This window comes from Heloderma suspectum, chromosome 11, assembly GCF_057233095.1.
Source record: "Heloderma suspectum isolate Gila_16-S chromosome 11, 16-S_ref, whole genome shotgun sequence".
Taxonomy (NCBI): domain Eukaryota; kingdom Metazoa; phylum Chordata; class Lepidosauria; order Squamata; family Helodermatidae; genus Heloderma; species Heloderma suspectum.
Window position 1 is genome coordinate 22,551,190 of NC_139468.1, and position 27,751 is coordinate 22,578,940.

Below are 27,751 nucleotides of genomic sequence, written 5' to 3' on the forward strand. Positions count from 1 at the left end.
AGTCCTGGGCCCAGTGCTCTTCAGCATTTGTATTAATGACGGACGAGGAGGTGCAGGGAATGCTGATCAGATTTGCAGATGACACAAAATTGGGCGGGATAGTTAATACTTTGGAAGACAGAAACAAAATTCAAAGTGATCTAGATAGACTGGAGTGCTGGGCAGAAAACAACAGAATGACATTTAATAGGGATAAATGCCAAGTTCTGCACCTAGGAAAAAGAAACCAAATGCACAGTGACAAGATGGGGGATACGTGGCTCAACCACACTACAAGCGAGAAGGATCTTGGAATTGTTGCAGATCACAAGCTGAACATGAGCCAACAGTGTGATGTGGCTGCAAAAAAGGCAAATGCTGTTTTGGGCTGCATTAATAGAAGCATAGCTTCCAAATCCCAGAAAGTACTAGTCCCCCTTTACTTAGCACTGGTTAGGCCTCATCTGGAGTACTGTGTCCTGTTCTGGACACCTCACTTTAAGAAGGATGCAGTCAAGCTGGAGAGGTTTCAGAGGAGCGCAACGAAGATGATCAGGGGACTGGAAACAAAGCCCTATGAAGAGAGTCTGAAAGAACTGGGCATGTTTAGCCTTGAGAAGAGTAGACTGAGGGGAGATATGATAGCGCTCTTCAAGTACTTGAAAGTTTGTCACAGACAGGAAGGCCAGGATCTCTTCTCGATCATCCCAGAGAGCAGGACACGGAATAATGGGCTCAAGTTACAGGAAGCCAGATTCTGGCTGAACATCAGGAAAAACTTCCTGACTGTTAGAGTAATCCAACAATGGAACCAATTATCTAGGGAGGTGGTGGGCTCTCCCACACTGGAGGCATTCAAGATGAGACTGGACAGCCATCTGTCGGGGATGCTCTAACTTGGATTCCTGCACTGAGCAGGGGGTTGGACTTGATGGTCTTGTAGGCCCCTTCCAACCCTACTATTCAATGATTCTATGAGGGCTTGGTGTCCAGTCTAAGAGCATGCCTACCATAAGATGCCCCATCATTCCCCTACAGGAGTATTCATGGACATATTGCCTAGCTGGATGACTTCTTGTGGTGGGAGAAAAGCATAGATCAATGTGTGTAAAAGTATAATAAAATCCAATGAGCTTTTGGACTGTTCTTATGCCATGAACTACCCTCTCCAGTAACTAGTTTTACCTAGAGGGCTGCTTTGAGGAGAGACTGGAGGGTAGGAGAACAGGCTGTCACTATCATGCCCTGAAATGAGCTATGGACAAGTCCTAGGGGCAGAGATACCACTCCCTCCATACCAGCCCTCTTGCCTCTGGACTGGCAACTGATGGTTCTCCCCAAAGGACAAATTTGGCCCAGGAGTTGCCAGTTGCTCATACCTACCATCTGCCTTGGGTTAGTTACAGTGTCATAACTGATGTGGCAATGTTGGAGGAATAAACTGATATGCAAATTATGTAATATATATATATATATATATTTAATAAATAGAGAGATTTACATTTTCATCCATCAAGTCACAGAAGCTATTAATTTCTCAGATGATCTAATATGTTAAATTCTCCTACCTGTGTCTGCCTGACACAGTTTTGTATAAATAAGCGACTGCATCCATCTGCAATCTACTCCCTGAACAATCCAATCCAGCCAGAGTTATTCTCTTAAATTCCTTTGATTTCAATGTGCTCAAGTCACCCAATGAAATTAATGGTACTTAACAATGTTTGTCATTGGCCGGCATCAATAATAGAAATCTGACTGGAGACACTAATGGGCATAAGATTCCCTAATTTTGGCTTGTAAAGCATCACAGGTTTTCTTTGCATCTCCAAGCAGCATTGAGGTATTTGGCTTGTAAAAAATAGGATTGTCCACGGCAGCATATCCAACCCCTAGGGTGCGCTTCATGACAATGACCTGGTGGAGAAATAAAATGACAGCATGAAAAGAGTTACTCAGACAATCATACTGTACTTACCCTAAAATCATATGGTTGGAAAGCTTCAACTCGACACAGCCCATCTCCTTAAAAGTGGGTGCTCAAGTACTAAAGAGACTCTTGGAATATTCTAGCATCTGCAAGCCACCTTAAGGCTTCATGATTAGAAAGACAGTATACACTTGAACAAAACACCATCAGTCTCTTCGTATTACTTACTTGCTTTGATTTCCAGACCTCTAAAACAGGCATGCCAGCTATAATTGAGTTTGGATCTTCCTGGGCTGCAGAGTTCACAGTGTCATTGGCGCCAATTACCAAAGTCAGGTCTGTGTCTGAAAGAGAAAGGAAATCTTATTGCAAAACGAACACTTCAGAATTGGAAAAGCAAATGCCAGTTGCCAGTTCTAACTGCAAGTGGTTTCTCAAATCACATTGTAACTGCAAGTGATTTCTCAATCCGCCTGGGATGGGGTCAGATATGGAATCCAAACAGATAAACCAATAAAACCATTTGCTGGTCTGTAAAGGAGGGTTGGTGAAATATGGGGAAAGCTCTGTAAACATGCAGCCCAATGGTGGGTTTCTACATTGTTTAGGGTGCAGTTCGTCAACAAAGAATGTAGCTTATAAATGCTTAAATAAAATCTCTCTCTGCTAGTGAGAAGGCTTCCAAAAGAAGGGTTTTGCAAGACGACCTGAGCGCTGAATCAGCAAGCCAGACACCCCAAACCCACAATGGGACTGTGCCAACTCCCACACAGCTAATCCAGAAGGATGGATTCACAGCTAATCCAGAAAGATGAACAAAATCAGTATAAGTAACATAAGAATTTTCATAAGAAACTAACAGTGCTACTCCGAAGTTCCTATTCATTTATGACATCAGTATCCCATTTTTCCCCAAGGAACTTGAGGCACCATTACCCCATACCATTTTATCATCATAACAACCCTATGAGGTAGGCTAGGCTGAGAGAAAGTGACTGGCCCAAGGTCATCCAGTGAGTTTCAAGGCTGAATGGAAATTTCAAACCCGGGTCTCCCCAGTTCCAGTCTAACTAGGGAGGCCATTTAAACATTGCCAAATGAAGAGGAAATGCATCACCACAAAAGGATGCACATTTGCATAAAATTTTCAGATGCTAATTTATAGGTAGGGGTGCAAATTTAGAGAGGGAAAGTAATCCATCTGGCTTCTATGAAAATAATCTTTAGAGCTTTACACAAAATACGAGCCAGAAGTTTTGCTGAACTGGGGCCCCTTAAAGGGCCACCATTCACTCAAGATGGTGTCCAGGTTTGAAGACAATCAAGCCACATATAGGCTGTCTTCACACCTGGTATTTTATCCCACTACAAACCGGTCCTTTTGATTCCAGATCCTTTCCGGGATGTACACTGGCCCTGTATACAGGCATCTCTCATAGCGCGTCCCTCCATGTTATATCTTTTCACGGCTGGGCTGAGCTGTGAGCTGCACAGAACAGTCAGGGCAGAAGGGGCTGCTGGCTCCATACCCCCTCTCCTGATCATTGGTTCCTGTAACATGATTGATGGTTCTGCCCCACCCCTCCACAGCAGGAGGGAAGTCGGAAGCACTTCTAACAGCTTGGATAGGGGGCTATGGGAGGTGGTCCCCTCCTTCCTCTGAGGGAGAAAGAGTCTTCTTGGTGGCTTACCCCGAGGTTGCTGGCGCTGCTAGTCCTTCTCTGCTAAATATGTCAGTGTGTGATGGAATTAAATGCAGTATATTGCTTGCACTATTGAGTTTGAAGGGTATACCAATTTCTGGGTTCCCAATTACAGAAGTAAGAAATCCACAAACGGACTTGTATACAGTCAATGCACCAAGCCTTCCCTTGCAGCCCCCACCCCCCTGGCAACCGCTTCACGGGGGACACTTTCCTCATTAGACCTGGATTGCTTCGCCCCTCCCCATGCTGTTGTTGCTGTTCCTCCTTATTCTGGCTTCCTAATAACCCTGCAAGGTGGGCTAGGAGAAGAGACAGTGACTGGCTTTCTCCCTACCCCCATCCTGTTGTTGCTCTTCCCCCTTATTCTGGCTTCCCAATGACCCTGCAGGGTGGGCTAGGAGAAGAGATAGTGGCTAGCTAGGTGGGAGGGAGTACTATGGAAAACCACTTCAGCATTACTGCCTTATATAAAACAACTCCACACCCTAAAAGGGAACTATTAAAAATGACCATTCCAAGCTCTGCATGATGAATTTATTCAGGGGAGGAGAGGAGAAAAGGCACGTTTAATACCCATTGAAATCCTAACTGTCAAGCCTTTCTCCTGTGTGGATGAGAAAGGAGACTCCCCCATCCACCCTGGGAGGAAAAAAGCCCATCAATCTGGTGAGCAAAAGGGAGAAGAAGCAGTCAGTGAAGTCAATGGGAGAGGGAGGTTCAAAGTAAATGTATTGAAGGGGATGGGAGACCTTAAGACTGCTACTCTAAGTAAACTTACAAGGCACTCCTATGCATACCTACTCAGAAGCATGCCACGCAGATTTCAATGGCACTTACTCCCAGGAAAGGAAAGTCTTACAGCCAATGAGTTTACGCAGAAGTAAGCAGTGCTCTGTTCAAGGCGATCTCAGAGTCTGTAGTGGAATGGGCTAGAGGCAGAAATGGTAACTGGAAGCGCGGTCAGTGACCTGCCCCCCCTCCCACCAATTTGTTGTCATGACAATGTTATTCAACACTGCCCAGAACACCCCTTAGCACATGCCCACACAAAGCTGGACAAAGCGCTGAAGGGGTAATACATGGGGGAAATTATGATTTCAGTCGCAAGCACAGAAAATGCCAGGTTTTCCCTATTCTCAGATAACACGGGAAGAGAGAGGGGGAAGTTCTGAGATCACAGCAGGAGAGCAGTGGTGTCGTGTAAAGCTCCTGTGAAAACCAGTGATTAAAGAAGAACAATCCTGCTAAAAAAATTCAGGTGTGAAGGGAGCCAAAGATGCTTTATTAATAGCTAGTGTGGTGTAGTGGAAGGATTGTTGGGTTGGAACTGGGAAGACCAATGTTCAAACTCCATATCAATCATTTGTGACCTCAGTGGGTGACCTTGGGTCACTTGGAGCCATCATTTGGTCACACAACTTACTGGGCCTTTCCAGGTGAACCCTGGTCTCATTTGCCGTGCAGATGCTGTAACAGATGAGACAGGCATAACATGCTGATACTTGATTGCATGCAAGTCTCATTTGCACAATTTCTCTTCCTCAAACAAGCTGGGAGAAATTAACACAAATGGAGCCTCTGCAGAGTCCCTGGATCATACATTTTCATACATTATCAGCCTTTCCCAACCTGGCTGAAGGATTCTGGGAAGTGCAGTAATAGAATCATAGAATAGTAGAGTTGGAAGGGGCCTATAAGTCCATTGAGTCCAACCCCCTGCTCAATGCAGGAATCCAAGTCAAAACATCCCTGACAGATGGCTGTCCAGCTTCATCTTGAATACTTCCAGCATGGGAGAGCCCACTACCTCTCTAGGTCATTGGTTCCATTGTCGTATTGCTCTAACAGTCAGGAAGTTTTTCCTGATGTTCAGCCAGAATCTGGCTTCCTATAACTTGAGCCCATTATTCCGTGTCCTGCTCTCTGAGATGATCGAGAAGAGATTCCTCTCTCTGACAGCCTTTCAAGTACTTGAAGAGCGCTATCCTATCTCCCCTCAGTCTTCTCTTCTCAAGGCTAAACATGCCCAGTTCTTTCAGTCTCTCCTCATAGGGCTTTGTTTCCAGTCCCTTGATCATCTTGGTTGCCCTCCTCTGAACCCTTTCCAGTTTGTCTGAATCCTTCTTAAAGTGTGGTGGCCAGAACAGAGGCCGAACCAGTGCTGAGTAGAGGGGAACACATCAACACATCTGGTTGTCCAGGAAGGCTGCATTAAATCATCTGCATGATGCAGAGGGACTAGTTGGTTTTCCACCACACTGATAAGAACTGTCGCTTTGTCTCTCTGCCTAACCAATCTCTCAGGGCTGAGCTCCTTGAATGAAGGGCAGTATACAACTGAGTTATATTTTCCAGAGGGGTAGCCATGCAGTAAAAATGCCAAAGAGTCTTGCAGCACCTTAAATACTAACACATTTATTCTGGCATAAGCTTTTGTGGACACTGTCCACTTCATCAGAAGCAGTTATACTGACAGGTGAAAATTATTAGAAAGAGTGCTCTTAATTTAATAGCATATCCGCACCCCAAAGAGCCAAAGATTATAATAATCTCTTAATAATTAACTAGCTCAACTATGGTGTTAAGAATTGTGTGGCTCAATGTTCACAACTGCTTCTAAGATTATTTTCATCCATTACAATTGGCCAAGAGCAATTCTCTTGGCCAGTTTTGCATATTATGAAAGCAGCAAACATTTGACAAATATGAAGGACCTGTGTAATTGTGTGAGGTCAATTCCTATATGGAAAAATAAAATAAAATCATTCCTTATCACCTGGTATTCAAGAAAAAAGCATAGGTCTTTCCTTTCAAAATATTAATTTTTAGACAGTGGCTTGATTCAATCTATTTTGTTTTAATTCCTTTTCAAAACTCTTTTTGGCTGCATTCTGGTTCCCATACCAATACTACTTCTCCTCTCACTGCTTAGAGATTTCATACTGGAGTATCAGCTTGACAGCTATAAGCTGCTGATTCATAGATGTGATGTTAGTTTGATCATTTAATTCTGGTCCAGCAACATCATCCTTCTGTGCTTCAGCTATAAAATTTGACCTCCCAAAGAGACATCAAAGCAACTCGTCCTCTGATAGAACGTCTGGGAAAGCAGACCACCTCTGAAGCCAGCTGAGAAAGTATGCTACAGAGCCGAACGTCTTTCCAGAGTAGCCCTCTACAAATCTGAGGTTTAGGTTATGGCCCAATGCCACTGGCAGAAGCATGTACAAGCAGTAGCATACCTGGAGTGTATAGGCTTCAGGTGTGTAGCTGGTCCAGACTGTCGGTTCCTTGTGCAAGATGGTGACTGCGCTCAAGTAGGCATAAGCTGGGGTCAGTACCTGGGTAGCTTGCATGGAAGGGTTAGGAGCAAGCAGGGGAGGGTAGGAGATGAAGGCAGAGAGGCAGAGCTAAGCAGATTAGGGCAAAACAGGTCTGACGTAGCGACAGTAGGTCCACAACTACTGGAACAGACTTCCCTAAGAGAATGTAAGTAAAGTCACCAGTGCCAAGGGCTTTTGAAACATTTACAGTATGTTTCATTACCATTGTGCCTTGGGAGCTACTTCTTCATGGTTCCTAATTTCGTACTTCAGAACCGCTATGCCAACCAAAGCTCAGTTATCTTTCAAAATGCACACTTCTACAATTTTGCAGTAGAGTTCTCCAATCAAAAACCCCTACCAAAATGCGTTATATTAGAGAAATTGCTTGCCGAAAAATGTGCATAGTGGGCAAAAATGCGTGTATTTGGAGAAATGTGCACAAAAGTGCTTATGAATATTCATGCAAACTTAAAAAAAAAACATTTTCAATGTTCCGGATGAACGTAAGCTTGGAAAAATGAGAAACTGAGAGAAACCGAAACTGACAGATTTGTTCATCCCTATTTCAGTCTCATGCTGCACTAGGAATGTCTGTAAACAGGAACCATTTTGTCAGGCAGATGATGTGATTAGTTCCTATGTCAGTGCTGACCGGCGCCAGCAGTGCCGGTTCGGGTCTTCTAAGGTGCTTAGGCAAAACACCCTCAATGGCCCTTTCCCTCAGTGAAGCTACCTTCTCACTGTTACCAGTTGCTATTGGTCTTCCTCTTCTTCCTCCTCATTGCTACCACTTGCTTGCTTGACAGGCAGAGAGCCACGGAGCAAGTAGGCAGTGGCATCTACTCCTCCTCCTTCAAGCCATCATCACTGACTGGTCCAGCACAACAGGCAGGTAAACAAGCAGGTTGCACTGGTGAAGAGGAGGAGCAACTCCAGGGGGCTCTTGTCATTGGGCCCCTGTTGGGGTGTGGGTCATTGTCAAGTACCCAACCATGCCTATGCTTGATGCTGGCTCTGGGCACCAGGAAGGCCTGGAAAATAACCATGCAATCTGTCCATCACATGAACAAATCACAGGAACAAACAACAGTGGGGGGTTGTCGACTTCATGCTCAGCCGGAGAACACATAGAAGCATCTGGTTGGCCACTGCTAGAAAGAGAATATATAGACTTTTGGTATAATCCAGCCAAGTTATTTTTATGTTCTTATGATATGATTGGTGTGGCGGAGGACCAGATTACATGGAAGTAGTTCTGCTGTCATAACGGTAATGTCTGAAATGAGCCTAATATTCACAGTGTCAAATGTCTATTTCTCCAAATATTTCATATTGCTGTCAGAGTACAAACATGCATTTGATGGGTGGGGAGGAGTTCATCTGCTGTTATTCATTTTAGAGCAGATGCTTGGTTGTTTATAATTTAATATAAGATACACAAGTCAGATTTTCTTTGAGCCACATGAAGCTTTGGTTATATCAGATCTTATTTCTGCATCTTTAAGCACCACAGGTTGCACCTAATGTTAGCCCTACTTAGAGCAGATCCATTGAAATGAATGGGCCTTAAATTAGACTCACATTGGATGGACCTTAAGCTCCCATTAAGTACCAAAATGCCATTTGAGACAGAATTATTATTCTTTGGCCCAACTACAAAAGCAGACAATAAAATTAACATTCTCAGGATGGTTTGAATAAAAAACAAGCTGTTGGGTGTCTGTCCCCCCGCCCCCGTCTTTACCTGGGAAATCTTCATTTATCTCGTCCATTTCCAACACAACGTCATAAGGCACACCGGCTTCTGCCAACAGAACATTCAGCTGCCCTGGCATACGGCCTGCAACCGGATGGATGCCAAACCTGGAAACCAAGAGAGAAAAGAATGGCCTTTCTGCTTCCAAGACATGCTGAACCAATAAAAAGGAACTGATAAATGTCAGCGATGCTTTGCAGGTGGACGCAGGCCAGTTCTAACGCGCGCCTACCTCCTGACTGAACGTGTGTGTGTGTGTGTGTAGCAAGGGCAGCCAGCATGCATGAAGGGCAGTTTAATGGAAGAACAGTATTCGCAACTTGGGACAGATGGCAGGAGCTGCTCATTTGTTTCAATCCTGTGAGGTAGGTTAGATTGAGAGTTTCCGGCCCGCTCTCTCCTACTGAGTTTCATGGTTGAGCAGAGATTAAAATCCACATCTCCCCACTCCCCCACCCCATGCAGGTTCAGTACTCAAAGACCTAAAGAAGATGTGAAAATCAAACAACTAACAGAGTGGAGAAGTATAATCTAGATCAAGTTAGTGATAGAGGGAGGGAGCCGCTCTAACCCCTTGCCTTGCTATGGTTCTGATCTGGGTTGCATTCCCTGCAGGAAGAAAATTCTCATAGCTGCAACCAGGGTGGGTGGATCCTGACTGGGGCCACAGCAGAAGCAAAGGGTTGAATCACCTCCCCCAAGGTCCCAATCCAGATTAATCCACCAGCTGCTAATTACTTAAAAAAAAAAAAAACATGATTGTCACATCTAGTTTGGCCCTAAACCACTACATTTATTGGCTCTCCCAGATGCATCCTTGGCTATTGCTGCTGCCATCATGCAGTCTCCCATTTCCCTGAAGGGTAGGTGCTAATGAAGAGTGTGGCTAGCATAACACAGCAAGGCCCTCTCCAAAGCAAAATTTTGAGTATGGCATGGTATGGCATAATTATTATTGTTTTCCTTCATAAAGAATAGGTACCAGGAAAACGTCCTGACTGTTAGAGCAATACGACAATGGAACCAATTACCTAGGGAGTAGTGGGCTGTCCCACATGGGAGGCATTCAAGATGAAGCTGGACAGCCATCTGTCAGGGATGCTCTGACTTGGATTCTTGCACTGAGCAGGGGGTTGGACCTGATGGTCTTATAGGCCCCTTCCAACCCTACTATTCTATGATTCTATGATACCCGATGTTCTTTGAACCAGATCTCTTTTAACATTTCTGGCCACCTGCAATACCGTCATTACAACACAATGGAGGTATGGCCATGTTACAAGAGGGAGGAAAATCTAGACTCCTGGGAAGGATAAGGACCATAATACTGTTTGTTCTGCCAGGAGTTTGGTGGCAGAACAGAATGGGGTGCACAGGAGGAAATCTGGAAATCTTGCCACTGTTTTAATGGACAGAGGCTCCATGCCTTTAATGGCTGCATGGCATGCAGGAATTCATGGGTGCAACTTTCCCCATCACTTATCTTTATGGAGGGGAAAAAACATCTGTCTGGTGAATTCTGCCTGTGTTGCAGCTGTTAGGACAGCAGAGTTTAAACCCATAGAAAAGGTAGTAAATATGTGTGTGTGTGTGTGTCCTGCCTTTCTTCACATTTATCAAAGGGAGGGGCTGTAGCTCCATGGTAGTAGAACACATGCTTTGCATGCAGGAAGTCCCAGGTTCAATCCAGGTAGGGCTAGTAAAGAATCCTGCCTGAAATTCTGCCACTGCCAGTCAGTGTTGACAATACTGGGCTAGATGGATCAATGGTCTGCCTCAGTATGAGGCAGCTTCCTATGTACCAAGAGATGTACACCAAATGTGTTTTATACCACTCCAAACCAGCAAAGCAGTCCTTGGGTTGGATCTAAGTTTAAACTGGATCGACGACACTGGCAGAAGTAGATTTCCCCATCACCTCCTTTCCATGACAGCCCTTCCAGCCCGCTCAAAATGCCGCACAGAGTCAGGAGACCCTGCTGAATGGGGTGAGCTGTGGTGTGTCCAGGGCCAGCCTGAGACATTTTGCTGCCTGAGGCAAAGAACAAAATGGTGCCCCGTCCCATTCTGTGTACAGAAGCCAACTGGACTGGCAGATGACTCTGTCTTTAACACTGAGGATGGGACAACAGCCTCCACTACACCTGAAGGGGCCAGGCTAATTTCGGGGGTGCAGAGCAGACCATATGGCACAAAGATCTCCCCTCCAATAATTTGTTGCCGCCTCTCAGCATCTGCCGCCTGAGGCAACTGCTTCACTCTGCCTAATGGTAGGGCCGACCTTGTGTGTGCGCGTGTGTGTGTGTGTATGTTTGGGAGGAAGGGGGATTGGGTAAAAGGGCCTTTGATGAGTAGAGCCCCTTCTCTCATGGAACGAAGATCTTGGATCCAACTCTTTATGTACTTAAAATGTGTCTGTTTCAGATGGGATCAGATGAAACAAAGCAGTAAAGCAACGTTTTTGTCTTACTCCAGAACAGTGGCATCAAAGTCAGGAAATCATAACAGCTCTCTTGAGACTACAGCTGATTTTTAAAATCATTAATGCAGTCAGTTTCCATCAGCCTATTTGGTTGCACTTGCCTGACTTTCTTTCCTTGTTCATTAAGCATTTTCACCATGTCAGCAATGGGATACTGAGCCTTTGCTGCACAAAGCCCCCAACCTGCAATGATGAAAGACAATGTCAGAGCTTACGCCTTTGCTTAACTCCTCACACCCAAGTCTTCATCCCCAACCAAAACTAACTCCAAGCAGATTTCGGGAGCAATCCTATGCACGTTTAGACAGAAAAACATCCTACAACTCCCAGTCCTACATGCTGGCTGAGGGATGCTGGGAGTGGTAGGACTTTTTTCTGTCTAAACATGCATAGGATTGCACCCTTACCTGGATTTGCCCATGTTCATCCCTTTTCATCCTCATCTCTCTGATCCCGCTGCCTTCTCTTGTTGTCTTTCCCAACTGTGTAACTTTAGATTTTAAAACTTTGGGGCAGGATACTGTCTTTTTGGCTTATAAAAAGCAAAGGAGCCATGTTGCTTGAACGAAAAATTCCCATTTATTTATTTTTTGCCAACATTACTCTGTCAAGCATAAGAACACAAGAGCCCTGCTGGATAAGACCTAGGTTCATCTAGTCCAGCATTATATTCACACAGTGGCCAACAAGATGCTTGTGGGAAACTCCCAAGGAGGACATGAGTACAATAGCACCCTCCCACCATTGTTTCCCAGGAACTGGTGAACATAGGCATACTGTCTCTGATACTGGAGGTGGCATATAGCCATCAGAACCAGTAGCCACTGATAACCTTCTCCTCCATGAATTTGTCTAATCCCCTTTTAATGCCATCCAAATTGGTGGCCATCACTACATCTTGTGACTACGAATATTCTGTCCTGTATCTGTCCTGTATCTCCCACCATTCAGTTTCATGAGATGAGCCCACTGGGTTCTAGTATTATTAGAGAGGGAGAAAAAATCTCCCTCTCTGTCCTTCTATCACATCTCCCCTTATTCGCCATTTTTCTAAGCTGAACAGTCCCAGAGGTTGTAACGATTTCTCATAGGGGAGTTTCTCCAGCAATGGCATCTGACATATCTTGTGCAGTCTGTGCTGTATGGCACAAATAATTAACCATGCACTGTCCTGATAAACAGTAGCAGCTCTAGGTTTGGGGTGCCCCTGGGCAAAACCTTTTTATTTTATTTTATTCTATTTTATTTACTGCATTTCTCTACTGCCCAATAGCCAAAGCTCTCTGGGTGGTTCACAAGTAGAGGTTACAACCATAAATTGCACAAATACAATAACCATAATGTAAAATCTAAAACAAATTAAAACAGCTACAGAATAAAACCAAAATAAAATTGACAGCAGAGGTCCAAAGCAGTGCAATGATCTAAAAAGCATTAGTACATTTCAAACTGAAAGGCTAACAAGGTTAAAAAAAATACGTGGAAGAATAAAAAGGTCTTCACTTGGTGCCAGAAGGGCCACAATGTAGGTGCCAGGCAAGCCTCTCTGGGGAGGGCACCACCACCAAGGAGACCCCCTCTCTTGTAGCCACGCACCTCACCTCATGTATGTTCCTTCAGGTATCCTGGCTCAAAGCCATTTAGGGCTTTAAAGATTAATACCAGCACTTTGAATTGTGCCCAGAAATAGTCAGGAAGCAGCAGCAAGGAAAGCTGTCAGGAACATTGTCAGTAAGGCTCTGGACCAGCCTGGCTGGGGAATTCTGGGAGTTATAGTCCAATGCCTTTGGAGGGCACCGGGTTGGGGAAGGTTGCTCTGGATGGTCACAGAAGCACAAGAGTGTACATGTGTCCTCCAATGATTACATTAAAAGGAGTTTCTCCCTGTCACTTCAGAAACGTTAGACTTTTTGCTCTAGCTTAATTCTGTTTTAAACATTTTATTTTTTTTTATATTCTGTTTTATTATGTTATTATATTTTATGGTTTTATGTCTTGTTTTGTGAACTGCCCAGAGAGCTTTAGCTATTGGGCAGTACAGAAATGTAGTCAACAAACAAACAAAGAACCAAACAACCAAAATATGTAAATGCCTGCCTGATTGCCATACTGCTACCTAGTCAACTAATCCACAAAGATATCTTTGAGTTGGCCAATCAAAAGATCTGATGTGAAATTTGGTCCAATCTGAATTACGGATGTTGGAGGAATCCATCCAGGGGGGTGAAGCTTGGCAAGCTTTAGTCAGCTCAGCCTCCCAGACATCGGCTAACTTTCCTGACTTGAGTCAGCTGGCCTGACTCAATCATTGAGTTGACCCAGCTCGTGGATTTCTGGCTTTTAAAAATTTGTGTGAAGCAATTTACGCAAATTATGCCTGCAATTTGCGCAAATCACACCTGAAGTTTGCTTACTTTGCACTAACTGCTTTTTATGGGGGTGGTGACGACACCAAAAAAGTTCCCTAATTTTGGGAACAACCCCCTCCCCCCCACCCTGCTTGGCTCACAAATGCAAGCCCAGTTGGGGGCACTGTGGGAATACACTGGGCCCAGAAAGGGCTGGATTTCCCAAAAATGGACATCCCTAATCCTTAAGCATCCCCACTTCCTACACAGGCTAACAGGTTCAGATACCATCTGGATTTCCCAAATGATACCTTATGATATGAATACTGTACTGTTCCTGCCATGAATAGCCACCAAGATTGAGCCCATTCAAGTGGCTAGAAACCTCTCTGAGCTTTCTTTTCATTCCCCAGAGCCAAACTAGTGTTCCTTTTTGTTTTGATCTTTCCTGCATCCAGCCTCCAAAATTCTGCAGCCAAGATGTCAGGGTAATGCTATTAAAGGCATACACATATTCAGAAAGCCAGTATGTCTGAAGGAGGAGCAGAGCAGCAGCAGAGGCCAGGACACTCCAATGGCCAACAGTAGGTCCCCTGGTAGGTAGTGGGCGTTGACAAGTGCCCAACGATGCTGACTGCTAACACCAGCCCTGAATTTAAACAAAGTGTCTGGCCCCCATTTGTCTAGCTGTAAATCCACAGTGGCCAACAAACAAGCAGAAGGTTTACCAGAGTGTATAACAATTGTTGATACAGAACAACACCTGTCATAGTAAGGAAATTAAGATGGACATTTAAGAGCAGGTAAGAAAAAAAGCATAAAGAACCAACAGAAGTCATCGTCAAGAACCCCCAGTGCTGCTCTGAAAGAACACGGTAGAACTAGCTCTTGAGTTCCAGATGCAGTTTCTTTCCAAAGCTCCATTGCATATGCTTCTCCACTCTTTAAGGGAGAGGAATTTAGGTATCATGCCCAGGAGGAACTATTTCAGTTTTATAAGCATGTAACATTGTTATTTTTCCAAGCATGCCTGAAAAAGCATCCCTGAAGTATAACATTCTCTCTCTCAAGGCCCACCTCCCTCAGGAACAGTATGTTTGGAGGAGATAATGAACTTCAGCATGCCAATTTTTCTACCCATGTTGCCACTCCTTTGGGAGACCCTTGTAAGGTAAAACAATGAACTATCTTCCCTGGCTGCAAGGAGCTGCCTGCAGAGCCAGCCACAAGTCAGATGAACAGGTTGGCCTAGCACAATGCAAAGGATATGCAATTTTTGACCTCTCACAGCCCAAGAAAAAAACAGGCCTTGCTCAAGTATTCAGAGTGAAGCCAAGACCAGCATCTGGTTTAATTGGACACTCCTGTGAACAGCTCAATGCACCCAACACCCATTTGCCTTAAGGAACATTTTCCCTGTCACTGCCATTACTGAATTGCTCCTTTCTTTTCTTTTTGGCTGTGGACTCAGTTTCATCCAATATGATGTGTTGTTCTAGTTTTGTATAAAAAGAGGAAGAAGAGGAGGAGGAGGAGTTGCCACATGATGCATTTTGCAGTCATATAATATAGCTGAGAAATGGACGCTTCCTGATCTTACCACAGATGTTAAAAATAGCATCAAACACTCAATAGCCATTTTGTTTTTGTTAAGGCATGAGTTCCCAACCTTATAATAAATAGGGGTGAAGTACCACTGAAGAGTTATGAGTTTATTCACATTTAATGAGCACCACAGGATGCTAAACAGAATGCACTTGGAAGTAGCGTAATTAAGTCAGCTCTACCACAGCTGCTATTTACAGATTTTCCAGTCGTCATTCATGCCCTTCAGGTTCTGCCCACATATGCAAAGCTCAGAGAGGACAAACAGGAGCCTGAGTGTAAGCTGATTTTGGACTTGGCAGGGAAAGGCTTTTCCTAATCCACCTCCTGGGGTTTCCCCCCCTCTAAATCGGAGAAAGAAGTGAAATTCAGCTCTGGGTTGCTTCAGAATCTTCTACAACTAGCAGTAAGCGAAATCTGCCATCACCTCTCAGTTTCAGAAATGTCTCCATATCTCTTTCCTTCCCACTGTTATAGAAAAGGAATGTTTCCTGTTGGTGACATTCTGTACTTTTCTGAGGCAAGGAGAAACTGTGCAGCTCATTCCAGGTCAACATGTCTGTCTCAGCATGCAAGTGAAGTTCAGTTCTGAGCCTTGACCATAAATTTGTCCAACCATCCTCACCTCATGGCCTTCTGTGATGTCAGCTGAAGCACAGATGGTAGCTGAGCTACCTCTCTGAAACGTATATTTATGAAACCCATTGAAATCAATGAGCTGAACACTCCATAGGATCCTTTGTCAGGCTCTCTACCCAATGTGACTAAAAGCATTTGCCTTAACAAGTAAGAGTTCAGGGATTAGTTACCTTTGCATTCCACATGGTTCTTTGTTAACTGGAGGGCATGGTGGGAACCGCACACTATACCACAGTGAATAGCACAGTATAGACTAGAATAGAGTAACTTGGTCAATAACCTTTTCTTAGCCCATATGCATGACTACTAAACAGTTTAATAAAATTAGACTGAACTCTTACCAGGTGTAATGATGATAGAGTTAGCTTCTTTTATCAGTTCAATAGTTTGATCAATCCCAACTTCTGTGTGTGTTCCAACTATTTCCATGGGCTTTCCTCCAGCTGTAGCTGTTGTACCATATCCACCCAAAATGACATTTGGCAAAGATCGGTTCATGGCCTGGACAGCCATAAAACATACATTAACCAAAAGCAAATGGCTTCAGGTCCAATGAAAAACACTGGTGAGATCTGCTTTCGACATACAGTGACTGGAGAGGCAGGAAAACTACTTTAACCATGCTTTACAAAGCGCAGACATAATGCTTAACCATGTTTAATTCAAACCATTGTTTACAAATCCATGATCCTACTTTTTGGCTAATTCTTAACTATGGTTTGGGTATTCAGTCATAACGCTTAGCCATGGATAAGGAAAACAATCAATTTTTAAATTACGTCTCCACATGGCCTCTACAGTTAATACCTAAAGCCTTTAACAGACACTGATAGACAGTCAACATTCCAGAGCAGGGTGGGCAGCTTCCATTGTCGGGGAGCTGCACTGCACCCTCCAGGGACTGCACCCCTGCAGGGATTTGCTTTAAAATAGCCCCTTGTTGCCGTTGCCGCCGCACCAAGATTTTCTGCTTTTAAAAAGAGGTGTTTTTTTCCTCCCACTTCTGCTGCACCACCAAATTTTGGCAGCTCAGCAGCAGTGGTGAGGGCAGCAGGGGAGGGGGGCTGCAGAAAAGTCTAGCGGGGGCCACATCTGCCCCGTGGGCCATGTGTTACTCACCCCACTCTAGAGCTAGAAAGGCAAGATATATATCAAGCAGCAAGGGTGGAGGCCAAGACAAGTGTTCTGTCAGTGTGTTTGTATGCCTGGCAGTAGGTGAGAAACAGTTCAGAACTTAAAACATAATCCACAAAGGAGACAAAAAACTGAAATTTTACATTTAGCTGGGATCAAGGCAGTGGAGGTTAGTGGCTCCCAGTTTGGGGATAAGGCTCAGCACCTTGGATAGCTCCTTTAGAGTTCTGGTTGGTTCTGACTAAAACCCAGAATGGAAGCACAGCCCCACTGAAATCAGAGCCCATGTATAAGTTGTTTGCTTTAGGAGAACTGATACTGGTTTAAAGACCCAGCACTGTCTGTCTGGATGCTTGCCAGATCCCCCTGCCCATCTTGTATACTTGTAAAAAAAAACAGATATTCCACACACACAAACAAAACCCCAAAATACACAACTCACACAAAATCTCACCATAACTGTCTAGTACTCTTGCATCTTGCATCAAATTGATTTCATAGCACAGCCTTGCCCAACCTGCCCCCCCCAGATGTTTTGTATCAAAACTCCCATCACTCCTGATCATTGACCATGCTGGCAAGGGCTGATAGGTGTTGTCCAAAACATCTGGAGGGACTGGGCTGGGGGAAGCTATTGTAGCAGGTGTCCTGCCCCCCACCTCTCTGAAACCACCTAGCCACTTAATAAAGTGGGAGAGCCAGGAAATACAGCCAATTTCCACGGAAGAAATGAGAGCCCTTGTTTAATGAAAAAAACACAAAAGCATATCAGCCACAGTGCACTGCACATATACTCAGCTTACCACACACATGATGTAAGAAAGGATAGCTCCAGAAGAACCAATCAAGGCCCCAACAATTGTCATCAGGTTGTTGTTGAGAAGGAATCCTTCCGCACACAAAGCCCATCCAGAGTAGCTGTTGAGCACTGTGATCACTACAGGCATATCTGCTCCACCGATAGCTGCCGTCAGGGTTACTCCCTACCGTATTTTATGCACCACGAGAGGGAAGGAGAATCAAATGTGTGTTACGTTTACATAATAGTGCAGTGGTTATGACCAACATTACATCAGAAACGAGAAAACAAACGGGAATGCAATCATCGCAAGGCGTCAAGCACAGAAATGGAGAAAAGCCTGGAGTCACACACACCCTGAACTTTAAGTATTAAACTGAAAGCTGACAGTGGCCATTTTGTGATATGTCCAGTGGAGGCTGCTGGCTCCGATGTCAGTGGGGCGGTGAATCCACTCCAGGTTTCAGTCAGAACTAGTCAGAACTCTAAAGGGGTATCCCAGGTGCGAAGCAAAGCACCAGCTTTGGAGCCACCAGCCTCCACTGGCTATGTCAGTTTGTCTCTCTGGCGAAAGCCCCATATGCCTTGCATTGGAAGAGTGGAAACCAGTTCACTTTAATATGCACTAGGGCCAATAAGGAATGCACTGGGATTGTAGCCCCATAGGGTGAACTTGCCTATGTAATAGCTCAAGTCAATCAACATGACTAGAATCATAGACTCATAGAATAGTAGGGTTGGAAGGGGCCTATAAGACCGTCGAGCCCAACCCCCTGCTCAATGCAGGAATCTAATGCAGACTACATGTCTGTTGATTTTAATAGCACTGTCTTGATAATTTTTTTCTCTGTGGTTTGTCACCACTGTGTTGTTCAGATGTAATGGCGGTGTTCAGCAGCCATTTGTGGGTTAATTAACCCACAAATTGAGGGGACATTCACTGCCGTGGTTTGTTTTTGGGTTAACCTGGGGTTGTTCAACCCACGGGGACACACACTGCCATGATTTGTTTTCTGAGTTAACTTGGGGTTGTTAACCCACAAACAAGCCCAAGGTAACAACCTATGTATGCGGCATTTGTAGATTATTGCTGGAAATGGGGAGTGGCTCGCATGCAGCACACATCCCTGCAATTAATTGACCCACAAATTGCTGCCGAACGCCACTGTGAGGCCCAAACAAGGTCATGTATTACTGTAACCTCCTCTTAGAACAGGGGCGGGTAACCTGTGGCCCTCCAGATGTTTTGGCCTACAACTCCCATCATCCCTCACCATTGGCTATGCTGGCTAGGGGTCGTGGTCATGGCGAAAATATCACTCCCTCCTCCACACCTAGTTTTGGGAGGGAAGCAGAGAGAGGGAGCGGAGAAGACTCGGCTACAAATGAAAGTTAAAAGCTGTGGTGAGCATGGACCTCACAAGAAGCCCTGTTGTAGTGCCAGGAAGCAGGGACATTCTGGAGACCAGGGATATCTCTCCCCCTGGAAGAAGCGGCAAGACGTTGGCCTTGTGTACTGACAAAAGAGGAGGAGCTAACCCCAAAGGATAAGAATTATGAATGCCCTCTGTGAGTTCTGGGAAACATCTGGAGGCCAAGTTGCCCACCCCATGTCTTGGAATCCTACGAGTTAAAAGTGTCCCCCAAACACCCAGTATATCTTCGAGCCCAAATGTAGGACACCCCCCATCCCTGCCCAGAGGCTGGTAGAAGACTATTGCCTTCTGGACCTATTTATGAACTTCCCAGAAGCACTTGGTTGGCCCAGAGGGACCCTTAATCTGACCCAGCAGGGCTCTCCATATGTTCTTAAATATTTCCTAGTGCTTCCTCACCTGAGAATGCCTCTCCCAACCTCACTTCTCTGTCTGTCTCTCTCTCATGTCTCTGCACTGGCTTCCTGCTGCTCTCATACCAAATTCATTTTTAAAACCCCTTTCCCTTAACTCTCTCTCCACTCTCATCACTTCTTATTCCCCTTTTCTTCTGCTGTTGCCCCTGTATATTCCTCATCCAACTAACTTTTTGTGTCATGGGCTTTGGTGCCTCTTCTGCTTCCTATGCCTGGAAAGGCTTCCCCCATCTCTCCCATCTCCCAAGCCAAAACCCTTCTTCAGACCTACCTTTTCATGGACCATCACAGCTTCTGTTTCTTCAGCACCTGTGCAAATATACCCCTCTTCACTCACAGGCTAAATATGAACTAGGGTGACTGGATTTGCGACTTTATGGAGGACAGTGTTCTCTTTTGGAGAGCTGGTAGAGGACAATCCTCTATTTGAAGGTGTTCTCTATTTGATGGATTATCCAGTCCAAGTCTGGTTAAAGTCAAAGAACCATAAGGAGGGAGAGCAGGGGCCTGGAAGTTGTTCACACACACACACGCGCGTGTGCACACACATTTGCAAATGCAACTGTTATGCAAATTGGTGTCCTTCTTTGTCCTCTTTTTGGGTGATGCGATTCCTCTTATTTATTTATTTATTTATTTATTTATTTATTTAAATTTATTCATCGCCCTTCTGGCTGGTCACCCAGCTGCTCTGGGCGATGTACAACAATAAAAACAGTTTATACAATAAAATTCTACATTAAAAACATCACGTTTCTAAAATTTCCCTAGCCCACCCCAAATGCCTGCCTGAACAACCATGTTTTTAATGCATAGTGGAAGCTCATTAAAGAGGGGGCATGGCGGAGTTCCCTAGGGAGGGAGTTCCACAGAGTGGGGGCCACCACAGAGAAGGCCCTCTCCCTCGTCCTCACCAGCCTAGCTGCCCTGGCTGATGGGACAGAGAGAAGGCCATCCGAGGCTGATCTTGTTAAGTGGCCTATCTGGTGTTGCTGGTGCCACTCCTTGAGATAGGCTGGGCTGGAACCGTATAGGGTTTTAAAGGTCAAAACCAACACCTTGAATTTGGCCCAGAAAACAACTGGTAGCCAGTGCAGCTCCTTCAGCACTGGAGTGATGTGATCTCGCCGGCGGCTGTCTTTAATCACGCGAGCCACTGCGTTCTGTACCAGCTGCAGCTTCCGAACCGTCTCCAAGGGTAACCCCACGTATAGCGCATTACAGTAGTCTAAACGAGAGGAGACCAGGGCATGTACTACCGATGGGAGCAGATGGTCGGGAAGGAAGGGGCGCAGCCGCCGTATCAGATGGAGTTGATACAGCGCTGTCCGGCTCACAGCTGACACCTGAGCCTCCATGGACAGCTGGGAGTCCAAAATGACCCCCAGGCTGCGGACCTGGTCTTTCAAGGGTAGCCGTACCCCATTCAACACCAGGTCAACATCCCCCAGCCTCCTCTTGTCTCCCACCAAAAGTACCTCGGTCTTGTCAGGGTTCAGCTTCAGCTTGTTCCTCCCCATCCAGCCACTCACCGTCTCCAGACATTTGGACAGGGATTCTACGGCCAACCTTGGTGAAGATTTGAACAAGAGGTAGAGCTGCGTGTCATCCGCATACTGATGACACCGCACCCCAAACCTCCTGATGATAGCCCCCAGAGGCTTCACATAGATGTTAAATAGCATTGGGGAGAGGATGGAACTCTGCGGCACCCCACAAGCGAGCGGCCACGGGTCCGAAACCTCCTCTCCCAGTGCTACCCTCTGGTACCTGCCGGAGAGGAAGGACAGGAACCACCGTAATACGGTGTCTCCAATGCCCAACTCCTCCAGGCGGTCCAGGAGGATACCGTGGTCAACGGTATCAAAAGCCGCTGAGAGGTCGAGGAGAACAAGGAAGGCGCATTGGCCCCTATCCAGAGCCCTCCTCATATCATCCACCAAGGCCGTTTCTGTCCCATGCCCAGGCCTGAAGCCCGACTGAAATGGATCTATGTTTGGGTCTATTTTTGGCAATGCATAAGTGGGCACCCTAATATGAACATATGAAGCTGCCTTATACAGGGTCAGACCATTGGCCCATCTTGGCAACAGCTCTCCAGGGTCTCAAGCCCTGTTAACCTGCAACCCTTTTTAAGTGGAGGTGCTGTGGACAGAATCTGCGATCTGGTGCGTACAAAGCATGAGTGGTGTGGCACCAATCCATGTAAGCCTCTTTGATTAGTTTTGAACAAGCAGCTGTACAAGTACCTCATCTATTTTATTACTTATTTTATTTATAACATTTTAGTCTTCTGGTTCTGTTGTTTTGCATCTGTTATTGTATTTTAAATCTCTGCATTGCTGCTAAGTTTTGTTTTTACTTTTATACTGTAAGTTTGAAACTTTTAAATTTTATATTGTATTTTATGCTGTATTTTCTGTTTCTAATTGTTGTGAACTGCTCAGAGAGCTTTGGCTATTGGGAGGTGTAGAAATGTAATAAATAAATACATAACGAATAAATATTATAACCCGCCTTTCTGCCAAAGCATGGTGCTCCAAGTAGCTAACAATAAAATCCAGATTAAAAACAATATCTCAATTAAAACACAGCATAAAAACAAATCCATTAAAAATGCAACAATAAAAGAAATCAGCAGCACCAACCAATTAAAAACCCCTTCAGCACAGATCAGCATATATGCCAAAAGCCTGCCTGAATTAAAGAAGTCTTTGCTTGCTGGCAGAAGGACAACAGAGAGGAGGGCAGAGCCTAGGAGTGGCCGCTGAGAAGGTGCACGCTTGGTGCATGTCCTCTGTAATGTGTGAAGGGGAACTTGGGCAACTGTATGAATCTCTGAAGCCCTGTGTGTGTGCGCGTGCGAGCGCATGCGCGCGCGCACACACACACACACACACCCTGCTCCGAGTTCTCTTTCAGAAATTAAAAAGGGCACACGTACACTGGAAATATGAAGCACTTGCCCACTTTATAATTTTGGAAGTTTCTCTTAAGTCAAGCCCTTATCTACCTTTTCCTACTTTACTTTTGATCTGTCCACCTTACTGATCTGTGTGGGACTTGTTGTCTCCCACAGGATCTGCGGCTTCACATGCTCACACCAAGTTACTTGAATGTCCTCTATGGTGCCTCGCATATAATTGGCACTAGAAAAATATTTTTAAAAGTAGTAATAAAGGTGCAAAAGGAGGCTTTCAATTATTAGCCCCCAATGTTCCTCAGCACGTATATGTCTTACTAACGTCAATAGGATCTCAGGGAACAGTGCATCTCAGAAGAGTGGGCCCCACACCATATCTTCCCCACACTGGTTCATAGCTCTCTCTCTCTCTCTCTGTCTGGATTCTAAGTTTACAAGGAGATCTGACTGAGAAAACCAATAGCTTATTTTACTATGCTGCCCACAATGAAAAAGGTTTTGGAACCCTGCATATGTGGTTTGTGGGCTCCTGCAGGGGTTCCACTGGATTTCTTATGGAATTTCTATAGAGTAGCACAAATATTTTGAAGAGGGCTTTGCGGAGTTCTCGGAACAGTGCCAGTCCCACCAACTCCACCCACAGCTGTCTTGCTGTTGTTCAGCAGATGCTGGATATTCCTGGGAGATGTTTTTTGTGCTACCTTGTTTGAAATTCCAAATACACGAGACGGCTTTTTGTCTTGCCTATTTTGTATTTCTTATACACATAACAGGTAAAACAATATGTTTTACTGGGCCCAGCGCACACAAACAACAAAATAGTTGCCTTTTGTTTTTGTTTTTCAGGGTCTAGGACCAAGACGGCACCAATTGTATATCCTAAATTATCTGTTTGCGCTCAACAGCACAGACTGTGTTGCTGCTATTTATTTATTTACTAAATTTATACCAATCCTTTTGGTCTGGCAGACCAACAAGGTGGCTCTTCATACTGACGGTTGCTGGCATTCCAGGACTGCACGCCACCAACCCCACGTAAACCACATTCTGGCAAGATAATTGGTACTGGGGTCTGAAAAGTCAGTAAATTTCAGAACAGGCTTGAAAAAAAAAAGTTTGACTACTGATCCCACTCTCTGACCTGCTAAGTAATATAGTCAGGTCAGGCCCAAGTCTCTGAGCAATGATACCCCAAATCTGAACCTGGAAGGTGTATTCCCCAACTCTGGATCCCTGATGTCAATCGCTGAAGCTGGGAGCTAGAGCCTAGAGCTCAACAGGAAGAAAATATTCTGTCCATCAGAGAATGGCCAACGGCCTACTATTTATGAGGCCTAGCCAAACCAGAAGCTTCATGTTGCCTACCAATTACAGGGTTAATGCTGTACATAGCACTACTTCCCTATAGGTCAGTGATAGCTGTAACTTCCCTCATTGGCTAAGAACAATGGAAACTGGAGCATGCTTGTTTCTCACAAAGGGAGTGGGTGGAATACTGCAACTGCATGCACCTTTTATCTCTGGCCCTGTAAGGACTACTAGACACTTTTTTTCTAATGAAAGCTAGGAATCCAGGCAAGCTAGTGGTCCAAATGGGTAGTGAGTGGCATGAACAGAACCCTGGCAAAACCCAGCCAATTGGGCAATATGGCAACCCTATGTATCATCCCAATTTCCTTTTGTGCCTGAAGGCCTGAGCACTTACAGCCGGCCATAAGAACATAAGAAGAGTCATGCTGGGTCAGACTAAGGGTCCATCTAATCCAGCATTCTGTTCAAAGAGCGGACATAGCTCACTAGATCTGTGCCAGCCCCAGTCCACAAGGTTTCTAATTCAAGGCCCACCATCCATAATTCCAGGCTCTTCCCATTACCCAACATGTTCTAGAAGGTTCTGTTCTGACCCAGCAGGTTCCCTCCTGACCTGGGTTCTGCTCTCAGCTCTGGTTCCCAATCTGCCCACCCAGAGGGCTGGGGGATTTGTTTTTTAAACCCAAAGTTGCCTTCCCTGTTACATACTGGCAGGGGTGTTTCTGAGTGCAGGGAGTGGGATAGTAGTTCAGATTCTGAAGGAGAACTGCCAGACATGGGGGAGGTATTTTCCCAGGCTAGTCCAGACATGACTAGGCAGTCTCCTCAGGTTTCAAAGGTCCAGCTGGTGGAGGATGAGGGTCCCTCTTCACCCCCCCCCATGAGAGACAGCAAACAGGGGGAGTTGGGGTTTGGGGAGTCTTATTTAATAGATGCCAGACGCAGGCACAGAGCAAAGAGAGAGAAGGCAGAGGCGGAATTTAGACAGTCTACCCGATTGGCCTTGTGTGAAATGCTGCGCTTAGAAGCATCATGAGAGACTGAGACCTCCCCTCCCTTAAGTTAGGCTAGTGAGACCGCCTTCCTCTTCAAACAGCCGGCAACTTTCATAACTACCTTTTGAACCCCCTGAAGGCATTTCCTTGTAGACTGAGAGTCACTGAGAATTTGCATCTGTATGACCCTGTGAAGTAATGGATTAAAAGCTGTAGACTGAAGCCTCTTGTCTGTGTATGTTTTGGCATTTGAAGTTAAGTGGGGGCAAAAAGGAAACCTGACACATACCATGATTGAGGAGAGTCCTGAAACTCCGAGAAGACATGCCATGCCGGTGGTATAGCTGGGGTCCAGCATAAAAGGAACCATGCCACCCGCTGAAGCTGCCAACAATCCAGCGTTCAAGTAATGGCGACCAGGCAGAAGGAGTGGAGCAGAGCTTAATATACCTAGAGCAACAATAACTGATGCTTAACATTTTGCTATTTTAATTGCTGAAATTCTAAATAAATAAGCCAAGACGATCATTGAGTCAAGAATGCTAGTGTTGGCAATTAGCAATTTGTTTTTGTACCAGAACTGCAAGGACAAGGACCACCACTGCCCCAGTTGTTTAAAAAAACCCTACATGCCTCAAGTGAACAGATATTTTTTTAGACTGGGCTCCATATCCTGAATCACTCCAAACAACTGGGCTCTAGTCCTGCATCTGTCAAAAACTACTAGGCCCTGGACTCACAAAAAAAATCTATTAAACTCTACCCCCTTATTAGACCCACTGTGGATTATGTCCCCAGGACCCAGCGAGGTGCCAGGAAAGGGCCGTAGCTTAGTGGGTAGGATGCTTGCTTTCCGTGCAAAAGGTCCCAGCATCTCCAGGTAGGGCTGGAAAAACTCCTGCTTGAAACCCTGGAGTGTCACAGCCAGTCAGTGTTGACAACAATACTAGGCTAGATGGACCCATGGTCTGGCTCAATATAGGGCAGCTTCCTATGTGCCCAATCTCAACAGTTGGCAATCCAAACCCTTTCCCCTTGTCAAAGACACTAGTCCCATGTACTATGTCCATTTGTTTGTTTGTTTCTAAACTTCTACATAGCTGGACCTTCCTGGATACCAAGATGTAAATACAAGCTCAAACTGTCTCCATTTACCAGGGACTATCTTCATTTTCTGGTAGGCCATTGTTCCTACTTCTCCTCTATTTTTGCCTTTGGGGGATGCCTTGTTAAAATTTTGTTAGTGTTAGTAGCTAGAGCTGTTGTTCTTCAATTCCCTTTGTTAGAAGTTAAAACTCTGAATGGGTGGAGTAGGAATGTCGGAGAAGTCCATTTGCGGGGGTGGAGTTCGACACGTTTTCCTACAGTCAGCTCCTCAGACTTCTTTTTGGTACGGATTTTCTAGGAATTTTGCACATTTGGGGTGGGGGGGGGAGTTTCTGCAATTTGTGCAAATTTCTGAGAAATTTGCTCAAATTATGGCCGAATTTCACAAATTACGCAAATTACAGAAACTCCCCCCCCCCCGCACAAAAAGTTTCCCATTGTTTGGGGAACAGCCTGCAGCTTGGCTCACAGATGCAAAGCAAGTTGTACACACTGTGGAACTCCATTGAGCCAAAAAAGAACTGGATTTCCCAGCAAGAGACATCTCTAGCATGGAGTAGGTGCCTTTTGTCCACTAGAGCAGCAGTCCCCAACCTTTTTGGCACCAGGGACCGGTTTCATGGAAGATAATTTTTCCACGGACCGGGGGGGATGGTTTCAGGATGATTCAAGCGCATTACATTTATTACTTTGCAGTAATAGGCTACGTAAAGATTTATGTAGAAAAGAACAGGGACGCAAATTGCGTCCCAGAGGCTGGAAGTCCGCCAGTGACCGGAGCCAGCTGGCAGCTCTGCGGACTTGCCACGGAGTGGAGCCAGCCGGGGAGGAATCTGGGGTGTGTGTGGATTGCCTCCCCTTTGCCCTGCGGACCCCTGCGGACCCAAGGTAAGGGGGTTTCGCACACCCCTACGCTCACCTCCTGCTGTACGGCCCAGTTCCTAACAGGCCACAGACTGATACTGGTCCGTGGTCCAGTGGTTGGGGACCCCTGCCTTAGAGCGCATACAGGTCCATGTATGTGCATGAATGCTAAGACACCATATCCAGAGCACAGCCTGTCATTCCATATCCTGCAGCTGTCAAGGTATGCTTCTGATCTGATGATGTTTTGCTGTAATTTATTATAGGATAATTAGATATTTCTAGTATATCGTTAACCTAAAGAACAAACACCTTCTATTAGAATGCTGTTGGACAGGTCACTGAAAAGTAAGCAGATACAGCACATCCCCAGGTGATGAAGAGCTTACAACAAGGGTACCGAACCTTAGCTCTCCAGAGCAAATCCAACACTCCTGGTGTCCCAATCTGTCCCCCTGGGGTTCCCCTGATGGCCGCACTCCCTCCCTCTGGGCCCACCCATTTCCCCCCAGAGACCAATCTTTTTTTTGGCTTCCTGGCTTTTGCCTCTTTCTTCCCCCTCTAAACAGTTGAACTGCCTCTCCTAAGGCTTAGTTACTTTAAGCAAAAATATGCTGGGATTTGGCCCTGCCCCCTTTGTCTTTAGCCCCACCCCATTTGCCTTCAGCCCCACCCATCACTGAAATGTAGCCCCAAGACCTTCTCTGAAATAGAATTGCTGGACCTTACAACAATGGTCGCATTCGGATATCATGATAAGTCATGGCATATTGTGCAGAAACAAATCTCAGTGAACCTCAGGATCACATGCTCCCCCCTCTGCACAGCTGGGAGAGAGTGTTTAGAAACTTTTACTTCTCCTTTTAGTTAACTACAGATTCCTGTGTTGCCTGAACCAGGAACTAGGCTTAACACTAACTATAGTTAGTTTAAACAAGCCAGCTTCATAACCTGTGGTTTGTTTTAAACTAACCATAGTTAGTGTTAGCCACATG

General features: G+C 45.4%; 1 protein-coding gene across 1 annotated transcript in view; it reads right to left on the minus strand.

Annotated features, from left to right (window-relative positions):
• Positions 1 to 1,746: 1,746 nt before the first annotated feature.
• The window catches only part of LOC146337133 (NAD(P) transhydrogenase, mitochondrial-like), a 112,146-nt gene continuing 86,141 nt past the window's right edge, over positions 1,747 to 27,751 (minus strand). The window contains exons 16-22 of the mRNA XM_084817151.1: positions 25,075 to 25,235; positions 17,709 to 17,888; positions 16,113 to 16,272; positions 11,281 to 11,362; positions 8,686 to 8,804; positions 2,138 to 2,253; positions 1,747 to 1,896 (exon numbers count right to left, since the gene is read on the minus strand). Coding sequence (XP_084673277.1) covers positions 1,747 to 1,896; positions 2,138 to 2,253; positions 8,686 to 8,804; positions 11,281 to 11,362; positions 16,113 to 16,272; positions 17,709 to 17,888; positions 25,075 to 25,235 — 968 coding nt within the window. The remainder of the gene's footprint in view (positions 1,897 to 2,137; positions 2,254 to 8,685; positions 8,805 to 11,280; positions 11,363 to 16,112; positions 16,273 to 17,708; positions 17,889 to 25,074; positions 25,236 to 27,751) is intronic.